The sequence below is a fragment of the Diadema setosum genome, chromosome 3, assembly GCF_964275005.1.
Source record: "Diadema setosum chromosome 3, eeDiaSeto1, whole genome shotgun sequence".
Taxonomy (NCBI): domain Eukaryota; kingdom Metazoa; phylum Echinodermata; class Echinoidea; order Diadematoida; family Diadematidae; genus Diadema; species Diadema setosum.
Window position 1 is genome coordinate 44,626,497 of NC_092687.1, and position 23,623 is coordinate 44,650,119.

The window sequence follows — 23,623 nt, forward strand, 5'->3', positions numbered from 1 at the left end:
AACTACACTTTTGGATGAGATTTTGCAACTGACTGGAATCCCATTTGTCTGATAAATACGTAAGCGCGATACAGTTTAGACTGACGACTGAAGAAATGGCAAGTATAATGTGGTCTACAAACTGTAACGTTCAATACTTCGGAGATTGTCTGCCCGGCTCTGATGAAATGCGTACTGGTCAAATACTCGCACAGACGAAATGCTCACTGGTCAAATGCTCGCACAAACAAACCATCTGTTGATACTATTGACATCCAGGAATAAGGACATACAGAGAAATAACAACTACAAAAGTTTGTCCACTGGGAGCATGAAAAGAGAATAATGAACATTCTCTTAAAGTCCAAATTGTCAAGGGAATAGCAAATGAGTAAATCTGCACTACTCCTATCTTCCAACATATATAAAAAACAAAACAAACAAACAATGATATTAAGTAATATAGTCACTACAGGACCAGACATTCTGATCTTGGCGAAATTTGGAATTTGCACAACAGAGACATCGTACATTGTAAACTGTAAAACCTGACATTTTTCAAGTGCATGAAACTTTTGCAAAATTTGAAGGAGCTAAGATTCACAAAAGTACATGAAATGCAGAAAAAAAAAAAAAAAATCTTGTCTACGTTTTCAAGAAAGTTTTGCGCCGCAAAGAAAGGCTGTCGGCTCAAATTTGCAAAAGTTTCATGATGCAAAATATTTCCGGTTTTACAGTATTAAAAAAAAATAAAATTGATCACAAAATGGTAGATGCTATGGCTTGAAAAGTACATGTATGCAGTTACAATAAAATAACATTTAGGCTGTATATTCATGTGAAGAGAATGACAGGAGGTGATTATAAACAGAGTTCTATTTGCCTGCTAGAGTTGCGAGTAGCTGCTTTGTTGCACTCATTCGGCTTAGTGGTAACTGGCAGCAAAGCTGCCAGGCGGAAAGAATCGCAACCAGGTCAACGACAGCTGCCACGAAGAAGGTGACGATCAGAGTGTTGATGGAAACAACGGAGATGAGTGGGGATGAAGTGTGAACGGAATTCTCAACGGACGAGAACAAACTTTGCAGCCCAACATAAACCAACATTAAACGTGCAAAACCAGTCTGGGCAGGGTCGACCCTGGTCCATCACAAATAGCTTCTTTTTTTTCTTTTTTTTCTTTTTTGTGATTGTTTGATGTTTAACCTTTGACCTCCATGAACCATCAGATCGGAGGTATAAAAAAAAAAAATCCATTCTTCCTTGTTGCAGACTGCAGATGGTGCTCAGATAAACATGAAATGTGTGAGGTACTCGACTGAACTCCACTGGATGAGTCATCCATGCGATAAAGAAAAAAAAGACAAACAAACAAGAAGGATAATGACAGTTCGCTTTGCAGGTTGCTGCTCATCTCCAGAATCGGGATAGAAGGTCAAAGGTCAGTGAGTTGGATGACATTCATACACAGATCTTCTGGATCATTTCTCTCTGCAAAGATTACAAAGAAAAAAGACAGGAAAAACTGTTATTGTAAAGAGGAGTAGTTACATTAACGAGTAATCCTAATGCAAACAGTTACACAAAATGTAATCTAAAGTAAACATATGTTTTAGAAGAATTTCAATGCACAGAAAGAAATACTACACTGTAAAGGTGGATATTTTTGCACGAGTAATTTTTCACACTCAGCCCGTTAAGATGAAGTTTGCGTGTTTTCAATTCTGCGGAATAAGGACATTGACTACTGGAACATACGGCATGCAAAAATATTCACATGCTCTCATTTTGCGGGCTAGCTTCTGGCTGCACAAAATGCGCAAAAAATTCCACCGTGCAAATATGTCCACTTTTACATTCTGCTAGTAGATTCAAGCTGATTGGGAAAACAATCTGCCTTTTATAAAAACCGAGTAGCGATGGGACACCATGCAATGGGAATACTGGCCCAACTCAGATATCTTCAGGAATTCATGTAAACAAACTGTTTACAGCTTTATCCCTGATCTGGTGAAGAATGCTGAAGAATCTTGACTTGAGTTGAACACACCGATGAGAATGTGCTACGACGCACATATTCACTGACGGGCAGTTCTATTCCAGCAGGTCTGTGCTAGTTGTAATTTGCGAAAGTACGTACAGCGGTGGACAGTGAATGAAAATTGATTCAATATTGGACCAACCTCCCTTCCCTACTCCAACAGACCTTTTTAAACACTAACCCAATTTGGCAACGAAACTGCCCCATGTTTCTCCAAACTCTGTCTACCAATACACACATGATGTTCCGGTGATGCCGAGCCACTTGTGACCAGTAGCAAGCCTCTCGCTGTTATAGTGTCTGTGCCGATACAGTGATATCTCATTTTTCACTATTATTTCATCTTTACTTTTTAATAAAACTTTTTAAGTAGTACAGCCTGTGCTTACATATCATATATACAGACTGTATATGCTTTTATCATATTCAGTTAGCACATCCCGTTGCTGTACATTAAAAATTTTGGGATATGCCTGTTATTTGCATACTGTTTATCGAGCTTCGCTTTTCACTAGATTCCTCATTTCTATCGCTATATGTACTTCTTTGTAACCCTTGCTAATTATACATTATTTTTCTCATCATACATTCAATTTTACATATGTACATTGTATTCTGTACCATACTTTATGATTTGTACTTCTTAGAAGTTGTTAACACAATATCATTTGTGAAATCCATACTTTAAATTACCGTTTTTTTGGTGGACACAAAGTTTTAATGAATTGAATTATCAAGAATCAGTGGGAGCAGTACGGGCAAATCATTCTGATAATTCAATATAACAACACATTCCCTTCCCCATCCCCCGACATAAATGTGCAATTCATAAAAGATTTGATTTTACTTCCCAACAGAGGGCAAAACTTACCAATGGTTCTAACTCTCTGTGTTCGACGAGGTTGAACTCTGTGACGAAGAAGTAAAAGTGTTTGTAGCACGTGTTTATGTGTGCCTCCTGTGAAAAGAAAAAAAGAAATGCATTCAAACACAAAATGAAACAAACCTTTTGCAATACTGATTTCTGCATACTAGCACATTCAAGTCCTGTTTCTTACGGACATTACCCATGACACGTCAGGACAACGTCTGGAAAACGTCTGAAAAATTCTTCGCCTCGGGCGAGAAAACTGCAGGGGAAGGCAAGGGTACCAAAAGCATTTTCTGGGGCTAGATAAACACTAAACATGTTTTGAAACGAGTTTAGAAACAACGGTTTGAAACGCCATTCAAAGGGCGTTTTGAAAAGCTTTTGAGACCACGGTCGCCTTTCTGTGAGTAGATAAACGCATTGCCATTTTGAAACGCGTTTTTATCACAAGGTCAACTCCAAGCTGTTCCCGGTTGTGTTTTCTACCCATTACTTGTGTGTGAATGATGAGGCATGTACATGTATGGTGGTAGGCAGTTGACCTTTACTTCCTGGGTCGAATGGCACAAAAGCAGCTGCGCAGTGACAACACTCGAATCACGATTGTATCATGGTTAGATAAACGCGGCACCCCGAGAATCACATTTCAAACCACGTTCACAAACACCATTCCAAACATGTTTTGAAAGGTGATTCTCTCTCTCTAGTTAGATAAAGAGAGCCTATACTGTATCACAGCATTAATCATTGCAACAGAGCCCTACCGAGAGATGTTGCTGTGAAGACTCAATCTTGTTCAAGGATAGTTCTCTGCTAATGTTTTAAACCATCACCAATGACAAGACCTTTCCATTCTTTCTTTACACTCAAAAAGCACACACTCACACACACACTCAAACACACACACACACACACACACACACCAAATCTCTGTCTATTTGGGAAAAGGTCCAATGAGTCACATGGTCATAAACACATGTCGGGCTACTTCAAAAATGAAAGTGCAAGAGCTTTCATCGGGAGTGACCTACAGCCAATCAGGACACTGGATTCTGGTCAATACAATGCCACTGCAGTAAGAACTGCTATTATAACACCTTTCCATACAATGTTGCCCTAGGCTCCATTTCATACAATGTTCCTGTCAAACAAATTGTAACACTTTTGTTGGAATGGTAAGTGCTACATTAACAACAAGAATTCCACTTCTTGATTGGCTGTTGCTACAAAAAAGGTGCCAGTCTAGCAAGAATTGCTTTCCTAAACATTATCTATGACACGAGGCCCAGACGTTGCTATATAATGTATCCCCAGTCCTCTGGGCCAGCCCACTCACCGCTCCGATCTCGACCAGCTTGTCGAAGTGGTGGATGTAGACGTGGACGAAAACTCTGTGTAACCTGGTCAGAATTTTCTTGCACGTTGGGACAAAGTTCTTGGGGAAGCCGACATCTGCAAGGAGAGCATTGTACAGCAACATGAGAGAGAACTTTTCTATAAAACACATTTTTACGCTCTCATCCCAGTCTCACTGACACATGAAGCTGATTTCCCATGTATTTTTTTTTTTTTTTTGCGCTGACCTTAAATTTTCATGTACATTAGATTGCTATTACTATCAAATGTAAATATCCCATTTCCAAGATTGGCTTTTACTACATTTTGTATCTACACTGATTTCTTTGTCTGTGCTAAATTTTTTACCCTATCACGTTATACATGTATTTGAAAACTTAATATCATTCAACCTGGGTATCCCAATCCCAAAATGAAGTCCTAAACTGCAGACTGCTTGAACAGACTACCTTGTGTGTTCTTATTGCAAAATTTTGAATAGTTCCTTCATAACAGCTAGCTGAGTACCAAATGGAAACTGCTCACATAAAAAATCTAATCTGATTTCTTGTACCTGCCCAAAAAACTTCGACAAAATACATTTGTATACATTTGTCTACATCCCGTGTGGCAAATTAGACAATGTGAAGGGCAAACATGGTCACCAATTTAGTGCTAAATGGCCCAGTCATCATATTCGCTAGCCACTGCAATGTCTCTGAGCCGTTCACACCCAAAAACTCACCTACATTAACTGGGAATAAAGTCTCATTGTTAATGAGATGCTCTACCCAGTCCATGAGATTGTTGATGTAGTCTGTGGCGGGAAGTGCCGTCGGTTTCTTGTACTTGTCACCATCCATCCACATGTACTCGTACCTGTTCACCACAAAATAGATAGATTGAAGTCACTCTTGTTATCTCTAGAGGGCGCTATTTCATCAATAGTCAAATTCTACTGAGAAGATATTGAAGACGGTGCTCACCAGATATGAACATTTATGCCTGAAGTCATTTAAAAAATTGAAACACAGTTTTAATCTGGCTCAAGGATTATGTAAAAGTTTGACTGCGCAAATGCGTGCAACCCACCACAAACACAGCTTTAATCCAGGTAATATTTGCTTGTATGCCAAGTGGGGAACAGAGCACAGTATGATAGATAGCTCTTTCTATGGTTGCCTTTAAGCGCTCTCCTATTAAAGTGAGCCAAACCATACTGAACCCGCACCAGAGGAGTGCTCAAACACTCCTTAGGTGTACCATACCAAACTGAACTAAGCCAAAAGTGGACCACTGAACAATGTGCTTCAAAAGGGGTGCCAAAAGCGTACCGGTACCAAAAGTTTGCATGTGAGAATGCGCATACATGTATGAGGCAAATACCTCATAATTCAAAGAGTTTCTCTTTATTTGGGACACCTGTCAGTAGTTCAAGCGCGCCAGGTGAATGACACTGCTGCTACAAAATGCGTGACCTCCTCTAAAAATAACTTATAATGTATGCTTTCTCAACAGAGAGCTCTAACGCTCCAAATATTGCACAGTACAGTACGGTTCCCTTTGGTTCGGTTCAATTTGGTTTGCTTTAGAGCGCTCAAAAACATCCTAACATGAAGTGTTGTTTGTTTTTTTTTCCTGGATGGACTGACGTGAAAACTTGGCTGTGTTTGCAGCATCTTGTATTTTCTCTCTTTCTCTGGGAAAGATTTTTGTACGATGTTCTTACTTCGGTCCTCCGCTCATGATTGGACATGTCTCCTTGTTGCAGTATTCACACACCGTGCCGTAGATCAGGTTGATTCTGTTGAAAAAGTCGACCACTAGAGGGAGACATAAAAGAAACAAAAAAGGAGGGAATAATGATAATAATAATAATAATGATAATGTGTTATTTACCCAGAGTAGACTCTTCAGTGTTGCCACTGCTCTACCAGAGGTCTCTGCCAAATTACCCTAGCACTGCCAGGCACCCATTTATACATCTGGGTCAAGAGGGACAAGGTGGGTAAAACATCTTGTCCAAGGACATTAGCACTGGGCGAGAACCAAACTCGTGTCCTCAAATGGGGAGTCGGGAGTCTTATCCACTATGCCACAGCGCCCCCACTATTAAGAATAATGAAGCATTTTAAAAACGCTAACCAAATCTGTCTTGATATCAGTGGGTGGATGACTCAAAGACGTAAAATGATCAAAAGCACGTAATTATTTTCTTAAAACAATCCAAAGTGAGTGAAAACATTGATTTGGTTAGAAGCAGCCACGACAGGCCTCGAAATAGGATTTTGGAGGGGCAAGGCCATTAAGAAAAGGGCCCTTTTTCAAGAGGCCAGGGCACTTAGGTCAGTCAGAGGGGCACCAAGGCCACATTGGAACGGGCATGTTGCGTGTTTATACGTGATGTGAATGCCCCATAGAGCTGTATGCTATCGACCGTGCTGCTACACTCCAGCAGCGCATGCACGCATAAGATCTCTCCGCAGCAGACGACGTTAGGCAGTAGGCCATACTCAATACGATGTAGGTTCTGTAATACAGTACGTTCTCAACGCGTACCCCGCGCTCGCTTTGGAGCACTTCCGGCGCCATTTTGCTTTGAGCATGCGGGCATGAATGCAGAGCGGGCGAGAGAGATGGCAATGCTCGCAGCCGTCCGACAGCAGGCCTGGCAGTTTTTAGCATGGCTTGCGACCACTTGCTCCGGCCCGCCGCTGCCTAGCTAGTAACTCTATGGCCGCTGCGCTGCGGAGGCAGTCGGAACGGTAAAAGCCGGTCGGGCGTACATGTATGTAGACTTCTACACGTCATCTCGTATCTCGGAAAGATATGATATTTGAGATCAGGAAAGTTGTTCAAGCTTATTAAAGTGTAGACTTTGAGAAAGGGCATATTATACGTCATAAATCATAACTTTCATTCTAAAAGGGTACCACGGCGGCAAGAAAAAGGGCACATTTTTTTTGCCGTAACTTTGATCAAGGAAAAAAAGACATTGCGGCCAACAAGAGGGGCACCGACGGCCATGGCCGTCGGTGGCCGTCGGTTAATTCGAGGCCTGCACGACCTAACAAATTCAGCTTGCAATAAAATATCATATGACTAGCTCAAGTTTCAGTTTGGAAAAGTTGCGAAAGTTCAGTGACCTTTGATCTCTTTAAATTCCTACTAATATTATTTGAGAGAGACAGATAGAAGGATGGTTGGATGGACAGATAAAAGGACAGATGGACAGACACACAGACAGATGCCTAAAGGACAGCCTCAATGATACAATGCCTCCAACATGTACTTCAAGGCAGTGGTACCAGGTACTAAAAACTACATACCTGCAGTGCATTTATAATCAACCCTTAACATGCTCAAGTACTATAAACTGTAACTAGACATGTTTACACTGTCAATTTGTTTTCATCAGAACTTTATATCATTCCTCCATACTGGACCAAACTGTATTAATACACTTGTAGTTAGCTACAAGTTGTAGCCTTTTCAGGCATGTGTCTCAGTCCCAACAGAAAGGCCACAGTGACACAATGAGGATTAATGGGGATAGGGTACCAGTAATTGTTATTCATTGACAATCAGTTTCAAGATCTGTACCAATCAGTACAGTGAGCTCTCTAGTGGAAGTTCCCAACTGGCGAACAGAGCACAAGGTTTTGAGAGAGCACAGTACACTGTGATTGAGTAACAATCTCCATGAAAGTATGAATTTCCTTATAGTACAAGGCATAAGATGTGAAGAAATAATCAAATCAATCCATTTATTTTATTATGAAACTACTCAAATAGATTTGTAAATGGGTGACAAAATTCATAGATAAAATAAACAAATGAGTGAAGAAAGAAAGACACACACTTTTTGTATCAATAAACCTACATCGTACCCTGTAATCACGACAACCATAATAGCTCTTTCAATTAATTTCAATCTAGAGCTTCATTGCATAAAATCACATCCAAAATATTTTCAGAAGGGTAAGTGAGAGGAGGACAGCTCTTAACTTTTTGTGAGATACTTGGTAACCGCTTTATGAAATGTTCCAAACAAAACAATTCTACGAGGAAGTCAAAGTTTATTTGATGAAAATCATTTTTGAAATGGTCAAGATGTCCAAAAACAAAGTATAACAACGCGATCCTAATGAAAGGCAGGTCCCACCTTTGATGAGGATCATTTCATTTTGGATATCTCAGCCATTTAAAAACCAACTTTCATCAAATAAACGTTGAACTCTTGTGAGAATTATGACCTTTCATTTTTTCTAAGAGGTTTTTAATTAGCTCAAAAAATCACAATAAAAAAAAATTGGAAACCTGAAGCCCTTTTTCAACCAAAACTGTACCATCCCTGTAAACCACTAAACATTGAATTTGATACTGTAAGATATGATATTTTTGCGGCATGAAATTTTCGCAAATTGGAGCCGACGGCATTTTTCGTGGCATGAAATTTTTCGCGAGTTGCCTCTAACATTCAATGCGTACAATGTAGACAAGAACTTTCACATGCATTCTAACTTTGCGAATCTTGGCTCTCGCGAAATTCATGAAATTAAAATGCATGCGAACATTCCTCATTTTACAGCAATGGCCAACAGCTCTCTCACCATGTACCGCCAGCCAGTCGTTGAAATCCTCTTCAGCAGGGAGTTTGACCACTACCCGTAGGTCTAGGCCAGAGTTGAGGGAGGCCTGGGCCTTCTTGTGGAGGTTGTACCGCATCGTTCCCTGTTCCACCTTCTTCTTGGGACGGAATGTCTGCAAGATGCAAGGAGGAACCATCAGTTAACTCTTTGCTTGCCAAAGTGGAAGAGTAGCTCCATTTCACAAACAGAACAGCATGTACATGTACTAAGAATTAATAGCAAAGTCAAGGTGATGCAGAAAGGGTGTAGCTTAACACAAACAGGAAACTATCAGAATCTGTAACCGACTATTAAGGTTGATCACAGTGCAGGGTTCGAAATTGACGATGGTCCGCTGGCCATTGGCCACCCAAAATCACGTCGGACTAGCTAAAAATAGTAAAATTCTGAAGTTACTAGTCCGTCTGGCTAGCCAAAAAATCGCTTCAGTATCAAAATTGATTCTAAGTACAGTAGTCCGCCTGGCTAGTTAGATAAAAAGTTAAGTGCGACCCCTGCAGTGGCTAGTCATTGTCTTTGGATTTGTTATGCGCTTGTTAATACATGTACATCTGTTCAAATAAACTGTATCATAATGTAAATAATACAGTCTCCACGAATCTTCAGCCTATTCATGGAGCTATGTACACATGTAGCTCCATGACCTATTGAAGGAGGCTGACTTTAAACCAGAACAGAGGTTTACCTCCCTGACCAGAAGAAGAAGAAAAAGAATCAGATTTGTAGGTTTTGTCTTCTGAATGCCGTATTTGGCTGAACAATTTAATAGCGAGCCATCACAACCAGACATTACTGTTTAATCTCCACTTTTCACCCCCCCCCCCAAAAAAAAAAAACACAACAACAACAACAACACATGAGTTATTACATGGAAACAATAACCGATGGAGGCATATCGTTCAAACAAAGCTACAGTATACTACTATAAAGTGCATATATATACATGCTTTATTTTGCTTATGTTTTTGTCTTTTTTGAATTCAAAAATCTGCTAGAAGATCTTGAGCTGTAGCAGAGCAAACATCCCATCTGGACTTGCCCTACCAAATTAATGACTAATGTCCAGTTGGTAAACAAACCTGTACAAGGATAGAGTTTCCAAAGAGTTACTGGTAACACAAAACACAATGGCCTAAATAGTGCTACCTTCACACACACACACACACACACACACACACACACACACACACACACGTCAGCCGAACCTTTACAAAATGATCCTGTCACACATGCACTCATAAAACAACCCCCTCCCCCCCTCCCAAAAAAAAAAAGATTAGTAAAAGAATACATGCAAATTTATGACAATAACTTGTTCCTGAAAATACACTGGAGTCTCAGGGCATGTGGTATCAAAGTATTTCCAGCAGCTTTCATGCTTTATACTGTGTACAAAGTCTGTAGCAGCCTTCTATTCCACTATGTGCATGCACTGAGTACGCTGTACAGAAATTGTAGGTTTTCTTTCTGACACACATTGTATTAAAATGACGCCCTTTTCCGGAAATTCAATACAAAACAGACTGTATCTATCATTATTAATAATATACGCAGTGAGTCTGAAGAAGGACTAGTGAGTATCATATTGCACCAAACCAAACTGTGTGCTTTGAGGTTTCCACATGTATGCACATTATATATTGTACATCCGTGTGTACTATACACTGGTACATGTAATTGGGCTCCAATTACCAAACCCCAACAATCCACGCACAAGTTTGTAGTTAATTATTGCATACAGTGTACATGTACAAATTTAAAGTCATGGACTCCACGTAATTCATGAAAACATTGGCTCACAATCAAAATTGTATTAACATTGTACAATGTACACGTAGCTGTTGATACACCAAGGCTTGGAATGAGCACCTGCCAAACACGTCGAGAGTTAATACATGTAGTTTACAATGATAATCATGATATTAAAGGGGAAGGCTAGTAACTGATCAGTGGGAATCAGTGGAAATGCTTCCAGGTTAGCGTCCCTGGTCAGTGACGGAGCATTAATCTGCACATTACTTGAATATGAGACCGTTCTGAAGCAAATCATTTTCACACAACAATATATACAATGAACTCTTGAATGAATCCCATAAGGATTGGAACAATCATCTCCCAGCATTTCCACTGATTCCCACTGATCAGTTACTAGCCTTCCCCTTTAAAGGTTGGTCAACTGTTGTTGAAAAATATATTTCACAATAATGTACAATAGGCCTATATTTATTTCAGTTGTTGTATTCCTTATACTAATGAATTTGACCATCTGGCTATATTAATTAGAATGAAATTTTAAAAAGTCCATACATACATTGTAGTATTGTACATACTGTAGGTATGCTACATCATACACAAATGATTGATACAATACACGTGTCAGGCCTATAGATACCTCATTGTACTGGTACATATCATATTAACAATGATATGATTACAATGATAATGAAAATAATACCAAAACCAGCATAACTATCACCAAGCACGAATACAGGATATACATACAGTATATGTACCGGTACAATGTACTGTGCAATTGCAAAGTATTCAAACAATAAACATTGTATATTTTTAAGGGATACCCTGTACAAGGATGTTGGGGGGGCCTACAGTACATGGTATACATCATGTACACCTGTAGGCCTACACTAACTGCACACAAACAGTCAGGATTCAAATACCCTGTACTGAGTGTATAGTGCGTACATCCTGTATCAAGAGGTACCATGTATGGTATACACATGATGTATTATGATTTTTCTCCACATGATGATTTGCCAAGAGCCACTTAGTCTTAGTTCAATGCTGTGGGATTTTTTTTTTTCCTGTATCCTATGAAAGTGAATATTAAAGGGACTGTGCAGTACTGGTTGAGGGGAGGATTCAGGTTTATAACATTCCTTAAGTCAGATAAGGAGAAACCTCTTTTGAAATATGAAAGAGCATGTAATTTTAAGAAGGATTCAACATTTATTTGATGAAAATTGGTTATCAAATGGCCAGGATATTAAAAAAAAAGTGATAATGATAAAAGGCGACAGGCCACACCTTTTATTAGGAACTCTTAGTTTCACATTGTTTTTGGAAATATCTCAGTCATTTCAAAACCGATTTTCATCAAATAAACTTTTGATTCCCCTTAGAAATGTATGCTCTTTGACATCTCATCTATAGAGTGGTTTCTGAATATCTCGCAAAACATTAAAAGCTGTTGTTGTTGTTGTTGCTGTTGTTGTTGTTGTTGTTGTTGTGTATGTACAGTTGTACACAATGTGTTTTATTTGTGGGGGGGGGGGGTGATATTTACATACATTAGAACCATATTCTGATACCTGGAAAAAAAAATACATTGTACATGTATAGTGTACATGTCAATCTGTTTCAGAGAGAGGGTTTGGGTTTTTGTTTTTTGTTTTTTGTTTTTTGTTTTTGTTTGTTTGTTTTGTTTTGTTTTGTTTTTGTTTTGTTTTGTTTTTTGTTTTGTTTTGTTTTGTTTGTTTGTTGTTGTTTTTTTTTTGGGGGGGGGGGAGGCTGGGTGGAGGGATTCAATCCTGAATCAATCAGCAACAAACACTGTACTGTGATAATTCAAATGCTATACAGATGTACTCCATACAGTAGAAAAACAATACAGGAATTTCTTTAGTACAAATGATTACTGTACAATTGTAGCCCTGGTGTGTTTTGTACGAAGTCAGATTGACAGGGATATTAAACACTGTTGGGACTACATACACCGAAGGGCTTCTAAAGTAGTGTGTGGATGGTGTAAAACACACACACACACAAACACTGTATACGTACACATACAATGTCTTTTCCCAGGAATGGTTGGATGGAACGGGGAAACGGGATCATAATTTTGATGGATTTATCAGAGAAATTCTCGCTGCCTCCACCTCCTCTCACCCAAATTTGGCCAGGCAATCACACGGTTTTCACCGGAGACAAAGAGCGTCCTTGTCACTGAATTTGTAGTGTAGTGATCACACAGGAGACAGATGTAGCCAACAGTCTTTTATACAGGGGCATGGAAGACCCAAACACCCATTGTATAGGATGCAGGAGGATGAATGGTACATTGTACATGTATACAAAATTGTAGAATAGATACCATTCTTCCTATTCACCTGAAGTGCTACAAAAAAGAGCTAAGAGTATTCCATGTACAACTTCCTCCTGTGTAGACATGAACTCAATAAGGAATAAGTTTTATGTTGTTTTTTTAATAAAATGATTGCAGTCTTTATAAGAAAGCAACTAGCAACTTTCTTCTTTTTTTCAAATAGCTGTTTTTATTTTAATTTTGGTGGGGGGGGGGTGGGGAGGTTCTTATTCCTGGTGTTGTAAGATTATCAACCAAAAGCATAAAATAAAATCAATATGTTTGCACACAAAACAATGACTCAAGAGAATACCAGATTATGACATGAACTCATTACGATCTCTATGTACTCAAAGTAGTAAAGACAAACTGCCACGCTCCCAATTTTCATTTTCTATTCCTGCACACAGTTTCGTCTTGGTTTTAAATGTCAAGGAAACTGAAGTGTGTGGGTTGACAAAATGAAATTCTACACTTCATGCAAATTGATCTTCAGCAGTCCACAACTGCCTGCTCAATATATACAGTGCCACACACAAAAACACACATCATTCAATGGCTTCATATGACAGAAACTAGACTCACATGTACAGCATGCCTGCTGACCATAAAATTCAGTAAAAAAAAAAATCAGAATAACTGGGAGAAAATCGTGCAAAAAATAGGAATCTTTGCCCACATCCTGTAGGCCTATAAATCACTATTATGTGTTGAAAAGCAAAAAGAGCAAAGTTTGAATGAAGCTTAAACTTCTTTCCTATGTAAGAAATAGGCCTCCATGTTCCTACAGCTGTAGGAAATATGGAACATTGATTCATACGTGTGTTTTGTACATGTAGGTGGGAGCTATGTAGACTACCGGTACATTCTGGAGATTAGTGGTAGCTTTACTCTTTTGTATGAACCGCCCGAAACCGTCCATCTTATTACACCCTGAAATGCCCAAATCTGCCTGTTTGCTTTTTAATAGTTTTAAGCTTTACCATTTTTACTGTTTCCATATAGAAAATATTACATAATTTGAAAGAGTTGAAAGATCAACAAAAGTACCCAACTCTATGTCAGAATTATTTCTGTGACACAACATTCTCTTGGTATTAACAGTTTTACATGTATAGGCTTTCAAATAAACATAACTTATAATTTAGACAAAAATAAACAGGCAGCGAGCTATTTTCATACAGCATTTACACTGTAGAAAGTTGTAAAAATGAGAGTAATACTGCTGTACCTTATAGGGAACCATAGGCCATAATATGTACATGTACAGAATCTTCAATTGCTAAAGATCTAAGGGTTAAAGGACAAGTTCACCTTCATTAACACAAGGATTGAGAGAATGTAGCAATATTAGTAGAACACATCATTGAAAACTTGAGGAAAGCGGACAATCCGTTCAAAAGTTATGAACTTTTGAAGTTTTTTTGCAGTCACCGCTGGATGAGAAGACTACTGCAATGTATGATGTCACATGCGTACAACAATATAAGGAAAATATAAAGAGAATTTCATAAAATTTCATCTTTTAAAAAAAGTACTCATTCCCTTGACTCGTTACTGACATATGTTATGGGTAATATTATTCCCATTGCCTTTAGAAAGAGGCAAGTCAAGTGCTCTTTTATTATGCGAAAAAAGTGAAAATATGTTGAATTTTCTTTACATTTTCTTTATACTGTTGTACTCATATGACATCATGAGCCTTAGTAGTCTCCTCATCCAGCGGTTCCAACTCGAAAATTTTAAAAATTCATAACTTTTGCATTGATTGTCCAAATTTCCTCAAACTTTCACTGATGTGTTCTACTAATATTGCTGCATTCTCTCAATCCTTATGTTCATGAAGGTGAACTTGTCCTTTAAATATACCCAGCTTGTCTGGAAAGCTGATTGAGGATAAAATGTGTGAATTTCCAAGAGAGATATTAAAGGTGTTAGCCCACATTTGTAAACCTGCTGCAATTGGTCTCATACATACATTGTAGTTAGCATGGAGTTTGGGTATGATTGCAGTAACACCTGTGCAAAATTTCGTTCCAATTAGTCCATTACTTTCATAAAAATAAATGAAAATGCACCGTAATCCGTATGCATGCGTATAATGCTCGCTAGCTCCAGTCCACGTACGTGTTACATGTACAATGTACGTAGCTATAGCCTGCGCTCTTAATTTGATTTTGGGTCGGGTTGACCCGGTTTGAAAATTGATTTTAAAACAATGATTTTCTCTCTTTTATCGAATGGTATAGACAAAGAGCGACAGGTGAGGTATGTTACTGTTATAACTTGTACTTGAAGTCATATTGGACCTGTCTTATGCAGTTTTGATTTTCGTGGGTTTGCAAATGTGGGCTAGTACCTTTAAACTACATGTATAACATTTTGTTAGAACACAGACTGTAAGATTGCCAATCAAAAGAAGAAGTGAAGGGGAAAAACTGGGTGAACAAATTTATGAATCTTTAAATAATATTTACACATTAAATACAAAATCGTACGTGTAGGTATTTGAATGGCATGTATCCTCTGATGTTAGTTTTAATGTACATTCACATGACATTCCTAAACTTAAAGTATAGCACATTAAACTTTGATGATGCACTTGAAAGTGAGCTTTCTATATTAAAGATTAGACAGTAATTAGAACCACAAGATTTTATCAGGGTTTAAACGCTCTGGGCAGGGATCCCCACTCATAATTTAATAAGCGTCATGTTAACATGATAAATTTCAACAAATCATTCAGTGGAAAGTTAGCATTAATCCTTTCGCCCACAGCTCCTACTTACAGAAGATCAACCTGAAGTACGTGTTGTACACTATTGTATCGTCACATACTGAACGGTATAGGGTTTATTGTATTACCAGCTCTGTGTGTGTATAATTCTTCCTATTAGAACTGTGGTTTAATCAACTTTTGCTTGAAAATTTAAAGTTTAAGGTTAGGTGCTGTGGGAATAGAGTTGCAGTTTGATTTTATAGGACTACAAAGTGTCAAAGGTTGGAGCGCTGTCAAGCTAGAAAATAAACACCTTGTACCAGCAAGCCTGTCTATTCTGACAGCTTTATGAATGTACAGTGTACTATAAAATAAATATGAACGTGAAGGTGTGTGTGGAGCAGACCGGAGTGGGGTATGGGAGTGCATGGGAGTTTTGAGGGGGTAGGGGTAAGGTTACAGGTGGTGGGGAGGGTGGGGCAGGTACAGTAGGTTGGCTGTAATGAGAGACGAGAATAAGAATGCTGTATATGGGGTAGGTAATTGAAATACAATTACTGTAGGTGAGTGTGGTGTGTTGCAAGGTATGGCAGTAGCTGGAGTTATTAGTGGCGTGAGTTGCATCAAATCATCAAAGGAACAAAGCAAAACAAAGCAAGCAAAATAGCAAACATTGAAGAGGTTTAGAAGAAAAAGGAAGCCTCCTGCAATGTTGAATAGAGGCCCTGGGGAAGGGATTAAACTTGAGTTCAGCTGACTCGAAGAAGAGGAAGAAGAAAGCAGAAAACAGAGTGTACATAGCATGCATGTTTATTGTTATCTACACAGTGTTATAAATATGTTGGTGCATGCACCATTTTATTAGACCCTCAACTACACGTAGCTTGCAAAATTAATAATACTTGGACAAATCAAAGCTCGATATAAAGATGTAGCATGGCAGCCAGGGGCTGCCAGAATACAGATGTTATAGGCTACCATTTTTTAAGAAATGATATGTTTTGGTGGCCCAATCGGACCAACAAATATTTGTGAATGAATACATTGTTTTGATGTGTTTCTCTCATCCAGAACAGGGGAAAATAGCTCACAGCTCAGTGCTTGCTATTATTCTAAACTGCACACATTTCAGTGAGGTGCCGCCAACCAGGCTTGTCAAATCGTACTGGTCTTCACGGCCAAACTCAGTTTATTTGACAGCCACAACTACATGTAGCCAAGTCATGTTTTTCTCTGCCCAGGCCAAATTTCTGCCCATTTAAAAATGCAAACCAGTATGTACAATGGACCCCTGGAAGATGAATAATAATTTCATGAAAAGATGATGCCATGGAAAAATCACATTTATACTTCAGAAGTGCACTTTAAGCATTTCCATTGAATATCAATCCTGCCCAGTTTTATATAAGGCCAAAAAAAAAAATTGTTGCATTGGCGTAACATGAGATTTTCAAATAGGGTCGGTCGGGCGGATTTTTTTTTTTTTTTTTGCTACCTGCATTTTACGTGTAAAACTCGTGCTCAGCTCAGTAAACAGTTACAACTGCTGCACCGAATGTGCTGTGTTCATCTATTCTACAAATCATTTATGAGGCCGATATTACTGGAATTATACCCCTTCACAGAATTTAAAGATGTTGAAATCCCTATCCTGAATGTTTTCACTTCATATTTTACTATTTTGACTTAGATAAGATAGATGCAAATTGACCCATATGCACGATCTTTTCATCGCACACGGCGATCTCTATCACAGTCCCACATATACAGATTCGTGTAAGTTCTCCACACAAGAAACCTACGGCAAAACTGTGCACAATACATCGCAGTCTGAATGCTACGTATCCACTTACGCATCGCCGTTTCCACTTCCTACGTACTTCGCTACGTATCGCCGTTTCCACTTCCGGGTTTGTGCGATCGCGATCGCAATCAACAAGATATTTGATATCGATAGCAAAAAAAAATAATAAAAAAACATGGGGTCGGCGGAATTTTTAGGGTCGGGCGGGTTACGCCAATGCAACAATTTTTTTTTTGGCCTAATCATCATGGTTTCCAATAATATCATTTTGATGTTTATGAAACATTACTTTTATGTTTGTATTCATCTTTTCCAGCTACCAAAATTTCATTGTCAGGCCACCAAAGAAAGAAGTTTGTGTCTCGCCTTGGACTAATAATACCTTATGTGGCACTCAAACATCTGTGAAATGAACCCTCCTTTTAACATGACCTTTTGGGCAGAGAGTGAGAATGGATTGTAACCCGATGTTGAATCACCGAGTACAGTCAAACCTGCCTCGGTGGTCACCTGTCTATAGTGGCCACCTGCCATATACGGCCACTAAAGAAAAAAAAAAAAATTCCCTCCAAGAGAAACATTGTGTAAAATGAACCCTGTATATAGCAGCCACCTGATATCTAAAGCTGTAACAGCCACTTTTTTTCGCCTTCCTTGAGTTGCTGCTCAATGGAGTGTATAATGTACATGACCAATCCCATTTCGAGCTATTGCACATTAGCGGGATCACTATGTTGACATTTGTACTGCGATAGAAATCTCAAGATTTTTGCCCATGGATGTGGACACAAAAATCCCCCTAATTGATGCAAGTCTGTAAATCCCAAGAAATCTTGAGCTTATTTTCTAACTACTGCGATGATTTGCCCTGCAGCGACCATGCGAATGCTGGAGCAAATAATCTTGCGAAATTTTATATTCCATCATTCAAAGCGCACATTACAACAGCATGCTCAGCACACCACTATGACGCGCAAGAACAGAAGCGCACAGTGTGAAGCGCACTGTGTATGTGCCAGTTTAGCAGATTTCATGCATGCGCAGATTCGGTGGCAAACTATCGCGACTGGCAATTAGTGGAATATTTCTGTCCATGTGAATGCTTGCAACAAAACAAAAATCTCCAGATTATTTGGATTGCAGTTGTTACCCTGCTGATTTGACTGTGCGTATGCAGCTAGCGTAATGGACAGTGCTGGTCATTCAGTCTTCAATGCATGTCTGAATTTAATTAATTTCCTTCTAGCCTCTGATAGGCCTATCTCCATTTATCAGGCACAAGAACTGCTCAGTTGAGTAGGCAAAGGCTTTATATACACTGTAGTTACATTATGGCATTGCACTCGCAGCAAGTTTCTCTTTTGATGGTATTGTAACTGGATAGTTTTGTTGAAGTTAGCTTGTGTGGTTTGGGGAAACGCCAACACTTTCGTAACGTAGGACAAACAAAACAAAAGGAAAGCAAAGAGAAAATCCAAGCTTAAAAACAGGAAAAAAAAAACTACAAAACCAGAAACTCATTTTTCCAAGAAACGTAAGCACTTTCTAAATTTGTGTGTTCACATTGAAGATGTCGATTAAAGGAAAGGCATGAATCTTCAGGAAATAATGTTACACTTTTGCACTTTGTTCTTTTGACCTTTGTGTTTTGTTAACCTCCTATTGTATTGGGTATTATTCATAAGCCAAAACTGCTAATCAAATTTATGAAAGTTGGAAAACTATTCCCTGCGTTATATAGTTAAAAAACAAAACAAAACAAAACAAAACAAAACAAAACAAAAATTGAACAGACCACATCCATGAGGTACAAAACGTTACAGGGTTATGAGCTCTGGAAGTCAAGAATACTTTCAAAATACACACTTCCTGTCAAGTTGGCTAGTTCTAAACAGTGATTCCGCCTAATCAAGATTTATAGTGAACAAACTCAGACAGATTGAGAGTTGTTTCATTACAATTTTTCCTTTTTTATTAATTTTTTGAGACTACCATGTACAGGCTACCGTCCTGCTCCAAAGGAGTTTTATTCATCTCGATGAGGATCAGGAAATGAGAAAGGGAAACGGACAAGACACCACTTCCGTGGGACTGAAATCAAATCCTCTAGACTTCGTACACATTTTTATCATATACGGCAAAGGAGGAAGTCAGATCCACACTAATGGTGGTAGGGGGAAAATTCCAACTACAATGTATTAAGGGCGTCTTTAACCAGTTGTGTGCTTTGAATGCTGATTAGCATTAAAAACTTTATAGAGCTGTATACACAGGACTTCCAAATTCCCTGGCACGGAGAACTAGGGTTAACCATTTATGTGCCAATGCACTTTAATACAGAGTGTATAGTTTTATTAGATTTGTTATAATGCATACACTGTTTAATACACGTGTACATGTAGCCTTGAGTACTGCATGCCATATTTTGCGAGTCTAACCAAATTTTCGTGAATCGGGACTTCCCGACGAGTTTGCGAGAGGTCGCGATCGTGGAGTCCTATAATGAACGGAGAAGTGTACACGCATGTGTACACGCATGTGTACGTCACATTCACATCGCGATCAGTCAATATTTTCGCTTGTCTTTAATTTCGCGAATAGCACCCGATTCGCGAAATTCACAAAAATAAAAACCTCACAAAATATTCAGCGTATACAGTATTCCATCCAAACTTGAGATTCCTAGCTCACTGAGGTGTAGCAATGTGTCGTACTCTAGGAAAGGTCATGTTGACATCACAATAGGGATTTATATTAATTTAGGATTCACTGACAATGATTACAATGTAGTTACATGTAACTACCAGGCTTCTGCGGGAATTAGGTTTTAGGTATTAAAAAATCTCTTTTCATTACAATGATTACAAGTGGTTTAAATACTTGAGACTTGTGTGGGAATCAAAGAAGGAAGTACTTTCTTACCATTTGCTCCAGCTTTACTTCCTGTATGAATTAAATGTGCCCCAGCATTTTGTGTGTACAATGTACATGTACTCAAAACTCACTCTAAAATTTTTCACAATATACAATGTAGATTCACTACCAGGTGAACTGTGTTGGAGGTTTTATTTTCTTGTTCAAGGATTTACTAAACTACTATTCAAAGACAATGGTAATGAATAGTGTATACCTGCACATATACATTCTAATGGCAGACAGTACACATTGTACAGTACTTGGGCATTTCCACAGTAAATGGGTACTTTTCAGGGATGTCTCTGTATTTTTGGCTTCCTATATATGTGCATTACCCCTGAATCTGATCTTCTAGAACACTTCAGTGAGAGATAACTTTGTCCCCAAATTGCTTCAAACAAGCAATTTATCAAAATTTATGCCAAAATGAAAAATTTTGGGTGAACGCGTGTAACGCAGGACAGAAATCTACGTACTAACATATTGAGGTGAAATTATGAATGCTTACTGAAACTCTGCTGTTTTTCAATTGAATGGCTTAATTTTGATGAGAGAAGATAAATACAGCTGTAAAATTCTATCAAAAATTGTGTTTCATACCATTTCTAGACTTTCATAGCGGTGGACGCGTGTAACATGGACAGACCGTCTTGTCGCATTTTGGTCTGTCCATGTTACGCGCGTTCACCACTTAGTCTAGAAATGGCATAAAACACAATTTTCAACAGAATTTTTCAGCTGCTATCTTCTCTCATCAAAATTAAGCCATTCAATTGAAAAACAGCAGAGTTTCAATGAGCATTCATAATTTGACCTTCATATGTTAGTAATGGATTTCTGTCCTGCGTTACACGCGTTCACCCAAAATTATTCATTTTGGCACAAATTTTGATAAATTGCTTGTTTGAAGCAATTTGGGGACAAAGTTATCTCTCACTGAAGTGTTCTAGAAGATCAGATTCAGGGGTAATGCACATATATAGGAAGCCAAAAATACAGAGACATCCCTGAAAAGTACCCATTTACCGTGGAAATGCCCATTTGCATTCAGCATACCAGTGTACACACACACGCACGGTACAACATAGATGCATAATTGTATGCAATAAAAAAGAGCCATACAAATGCACAAAATGTATGCCTTCAGGTTTGAAAATAAAAAGATAATAATAAAATGATAAAGTTAATTCATGTAAAATGTAGATCTATATCCATACTAAACCGACAAGAATCCATGTCTTATATCCATACACTTTTATAGCAACACCCCACAGCAACACCCCTCATATAAACAGCTACAAAACATTAAACATCTCTATTATATTCTAAAGGTTAATCAGGACACCATGCACATACTCATACATTGGAATAATGTACCGGTACATAAACTTTTGAGTCAAAATTTGTGAATCAGGCCTTCACAACAATTTTGTGAGTGGTTAAATTCATGATCAAGAAGTACAGTCATGATAGGAGAATTTCTGTACAGGTACTCACATATGAAATAGATTGCTTGCACTTGAACTTGGTATTGACAACCAATAGTGAGCCATAACGTGCATTGTAATGTCCATGGGGGAAGAATTTGCATTTTTTGACAGCAAAACTTGTCCATCGCTGCACTATGTAAATTCAAAGTACTTTACAGCAAGCGCTGCATGTGCGTCACCTTTGATCATCTGCTACAGCAATCGTTTCCATAGCGCGCTGCTCGAGAGTGCACCGCCGCACAGCCGACAGCATGACCTTTGAATGATTAAAAGTGCAGCGATTACCATCCACATATTAACTTCTGCCTCTATAAACGCCAAGCAGATAGTAACAATGCAGAGAGAGATGCTCTTCAGACTGGTTGTGGTACAGTGTGCAGAGAAAGCAATACAGTCTGTAAGTCTTTATTAATTTCTGTACGTTATAAATTGCGTGTGTAAATTGTAAAACAGGAAAGCAAAGAAAAAATTACCAAGATTTACAATTAGAATATATGTATTGTAGTTCTACAGTACTGTAGATCTGAGTAGACAGAAAAATCTGTCTGTCCAGAGTCTTTGATCATTTTTTGACTTTATCGGCTCTAACGGTTAGAAGGGGAATCTGTGAAGCCAAACGCAGTCTCCGCGCTCCGTGGAACATATGAATTTGTATCCCCCGACAACCAGATACAGACCGATCTTTCGGTCAAGTCTGACTCTGAGTTACAGTTGTACCACACATACACACCGACAGTGACACTGACAGTCCCTGTACAATCAATACAGCTGTAGGCCTAGGCCTAACAGTGTTACTGTTAGTTCTAAATTCATTCAATTAAATCAAAATTTGTGTTTGACACCACTGTTTAGGAACACTGACCCCTGACTCTGATCTGCCACGGTTACACTGTAACCCCACCACAACAGTCAGTGGTACTGGTATGGCATGGTGGAGCCTTTTGACGTACAGAAAGTCATGATAAATTCATCATGGTAATTTACAGGAGGTTAGGCCCACGTATTGACTATTACCACGGCACTGCACTGGCACTGGTTGGCCTGGTTTTGTATCATCTGACGTACTTCCAACTAATTTACTAGCCTACGGGTAGCCCGACCAGACACTGTTACGCTATGCGAAAACACGTACCATGTACAGCGACTGGGCTGTGTATAGTTAGCCTACGGGCTACACTAACGCACTCAACCAGGTACAAAAACAAGGCCTAACCAGTTAGAGCGGTTTTCAGCAAATCACTCCCGATTTTCCCATTGTGTCAAGTTTATTCTGGTCAAATCTGCGACTCTTTCTAAATTCTATCTCAATGCACTGTACACTGGTACATATGGACTTAATCCAGTAGGGCCTAATCGTGTTGAAAAGCGTAACAACGCGTTAGGCCTACGCTACAGTACATTGCATTGGCATACATTGTGGTTGTAGACTGGCGTGTGGAATCACATGGGCTCCTACTACGAACTGAGCCACGGACGAGATATATCGTGATCGCTGTGTTTTGTTGGTGCGAGGTCTCACTTTAACTGCCCTAACTTCATCATGCTGCATGTTACCACAATGAAATAAAAATGGATGATTTGGGTGTATGCATCGGTATGCCATACTCACTTTATTCTTGGCGAAAAATCCAGAAAACTCCATGACGATGTTCTTTACTTGAATGGGACCAGCACCGATGAAGTTGATTTTTCAGAGTGAGTCCTTATCTTCAGT

The 23,623-nt window shown here is 38.8% G+C and overlaps 1 protein-coding gene across 1 annotated transcript; it reads right to left on the reverse strand.

The window, feature by feature from the left end:
* Positions 1-747: 747 nt before the first annotated feature.
* Positions 748-23,623, reverse strand: LOC140226603 (MOB kinase activator 3B-like). Its single transcript, XM_072307059.1, has 7 exons — positions 23,519-23,623; positions 8,840-8,990; positions 5,956-6,049; positions 4,972-5,105; positions 4,228-4,343; positions 2,892-2,978; positions 748-1,470 (listed from the first exon to the last, which is right to left on the reverse strand). The coding sequence occupies exons 1-7, from the start codon at positions 23,549-23,551 to the stop codon at positions 1,441-1,443; spliced, it is 645 nt and encodes a 214-aa protein (XP_072163160.1). The 5' UTR covers positions 23,552-23,623; the 3' UTR covers positions 748-1,440.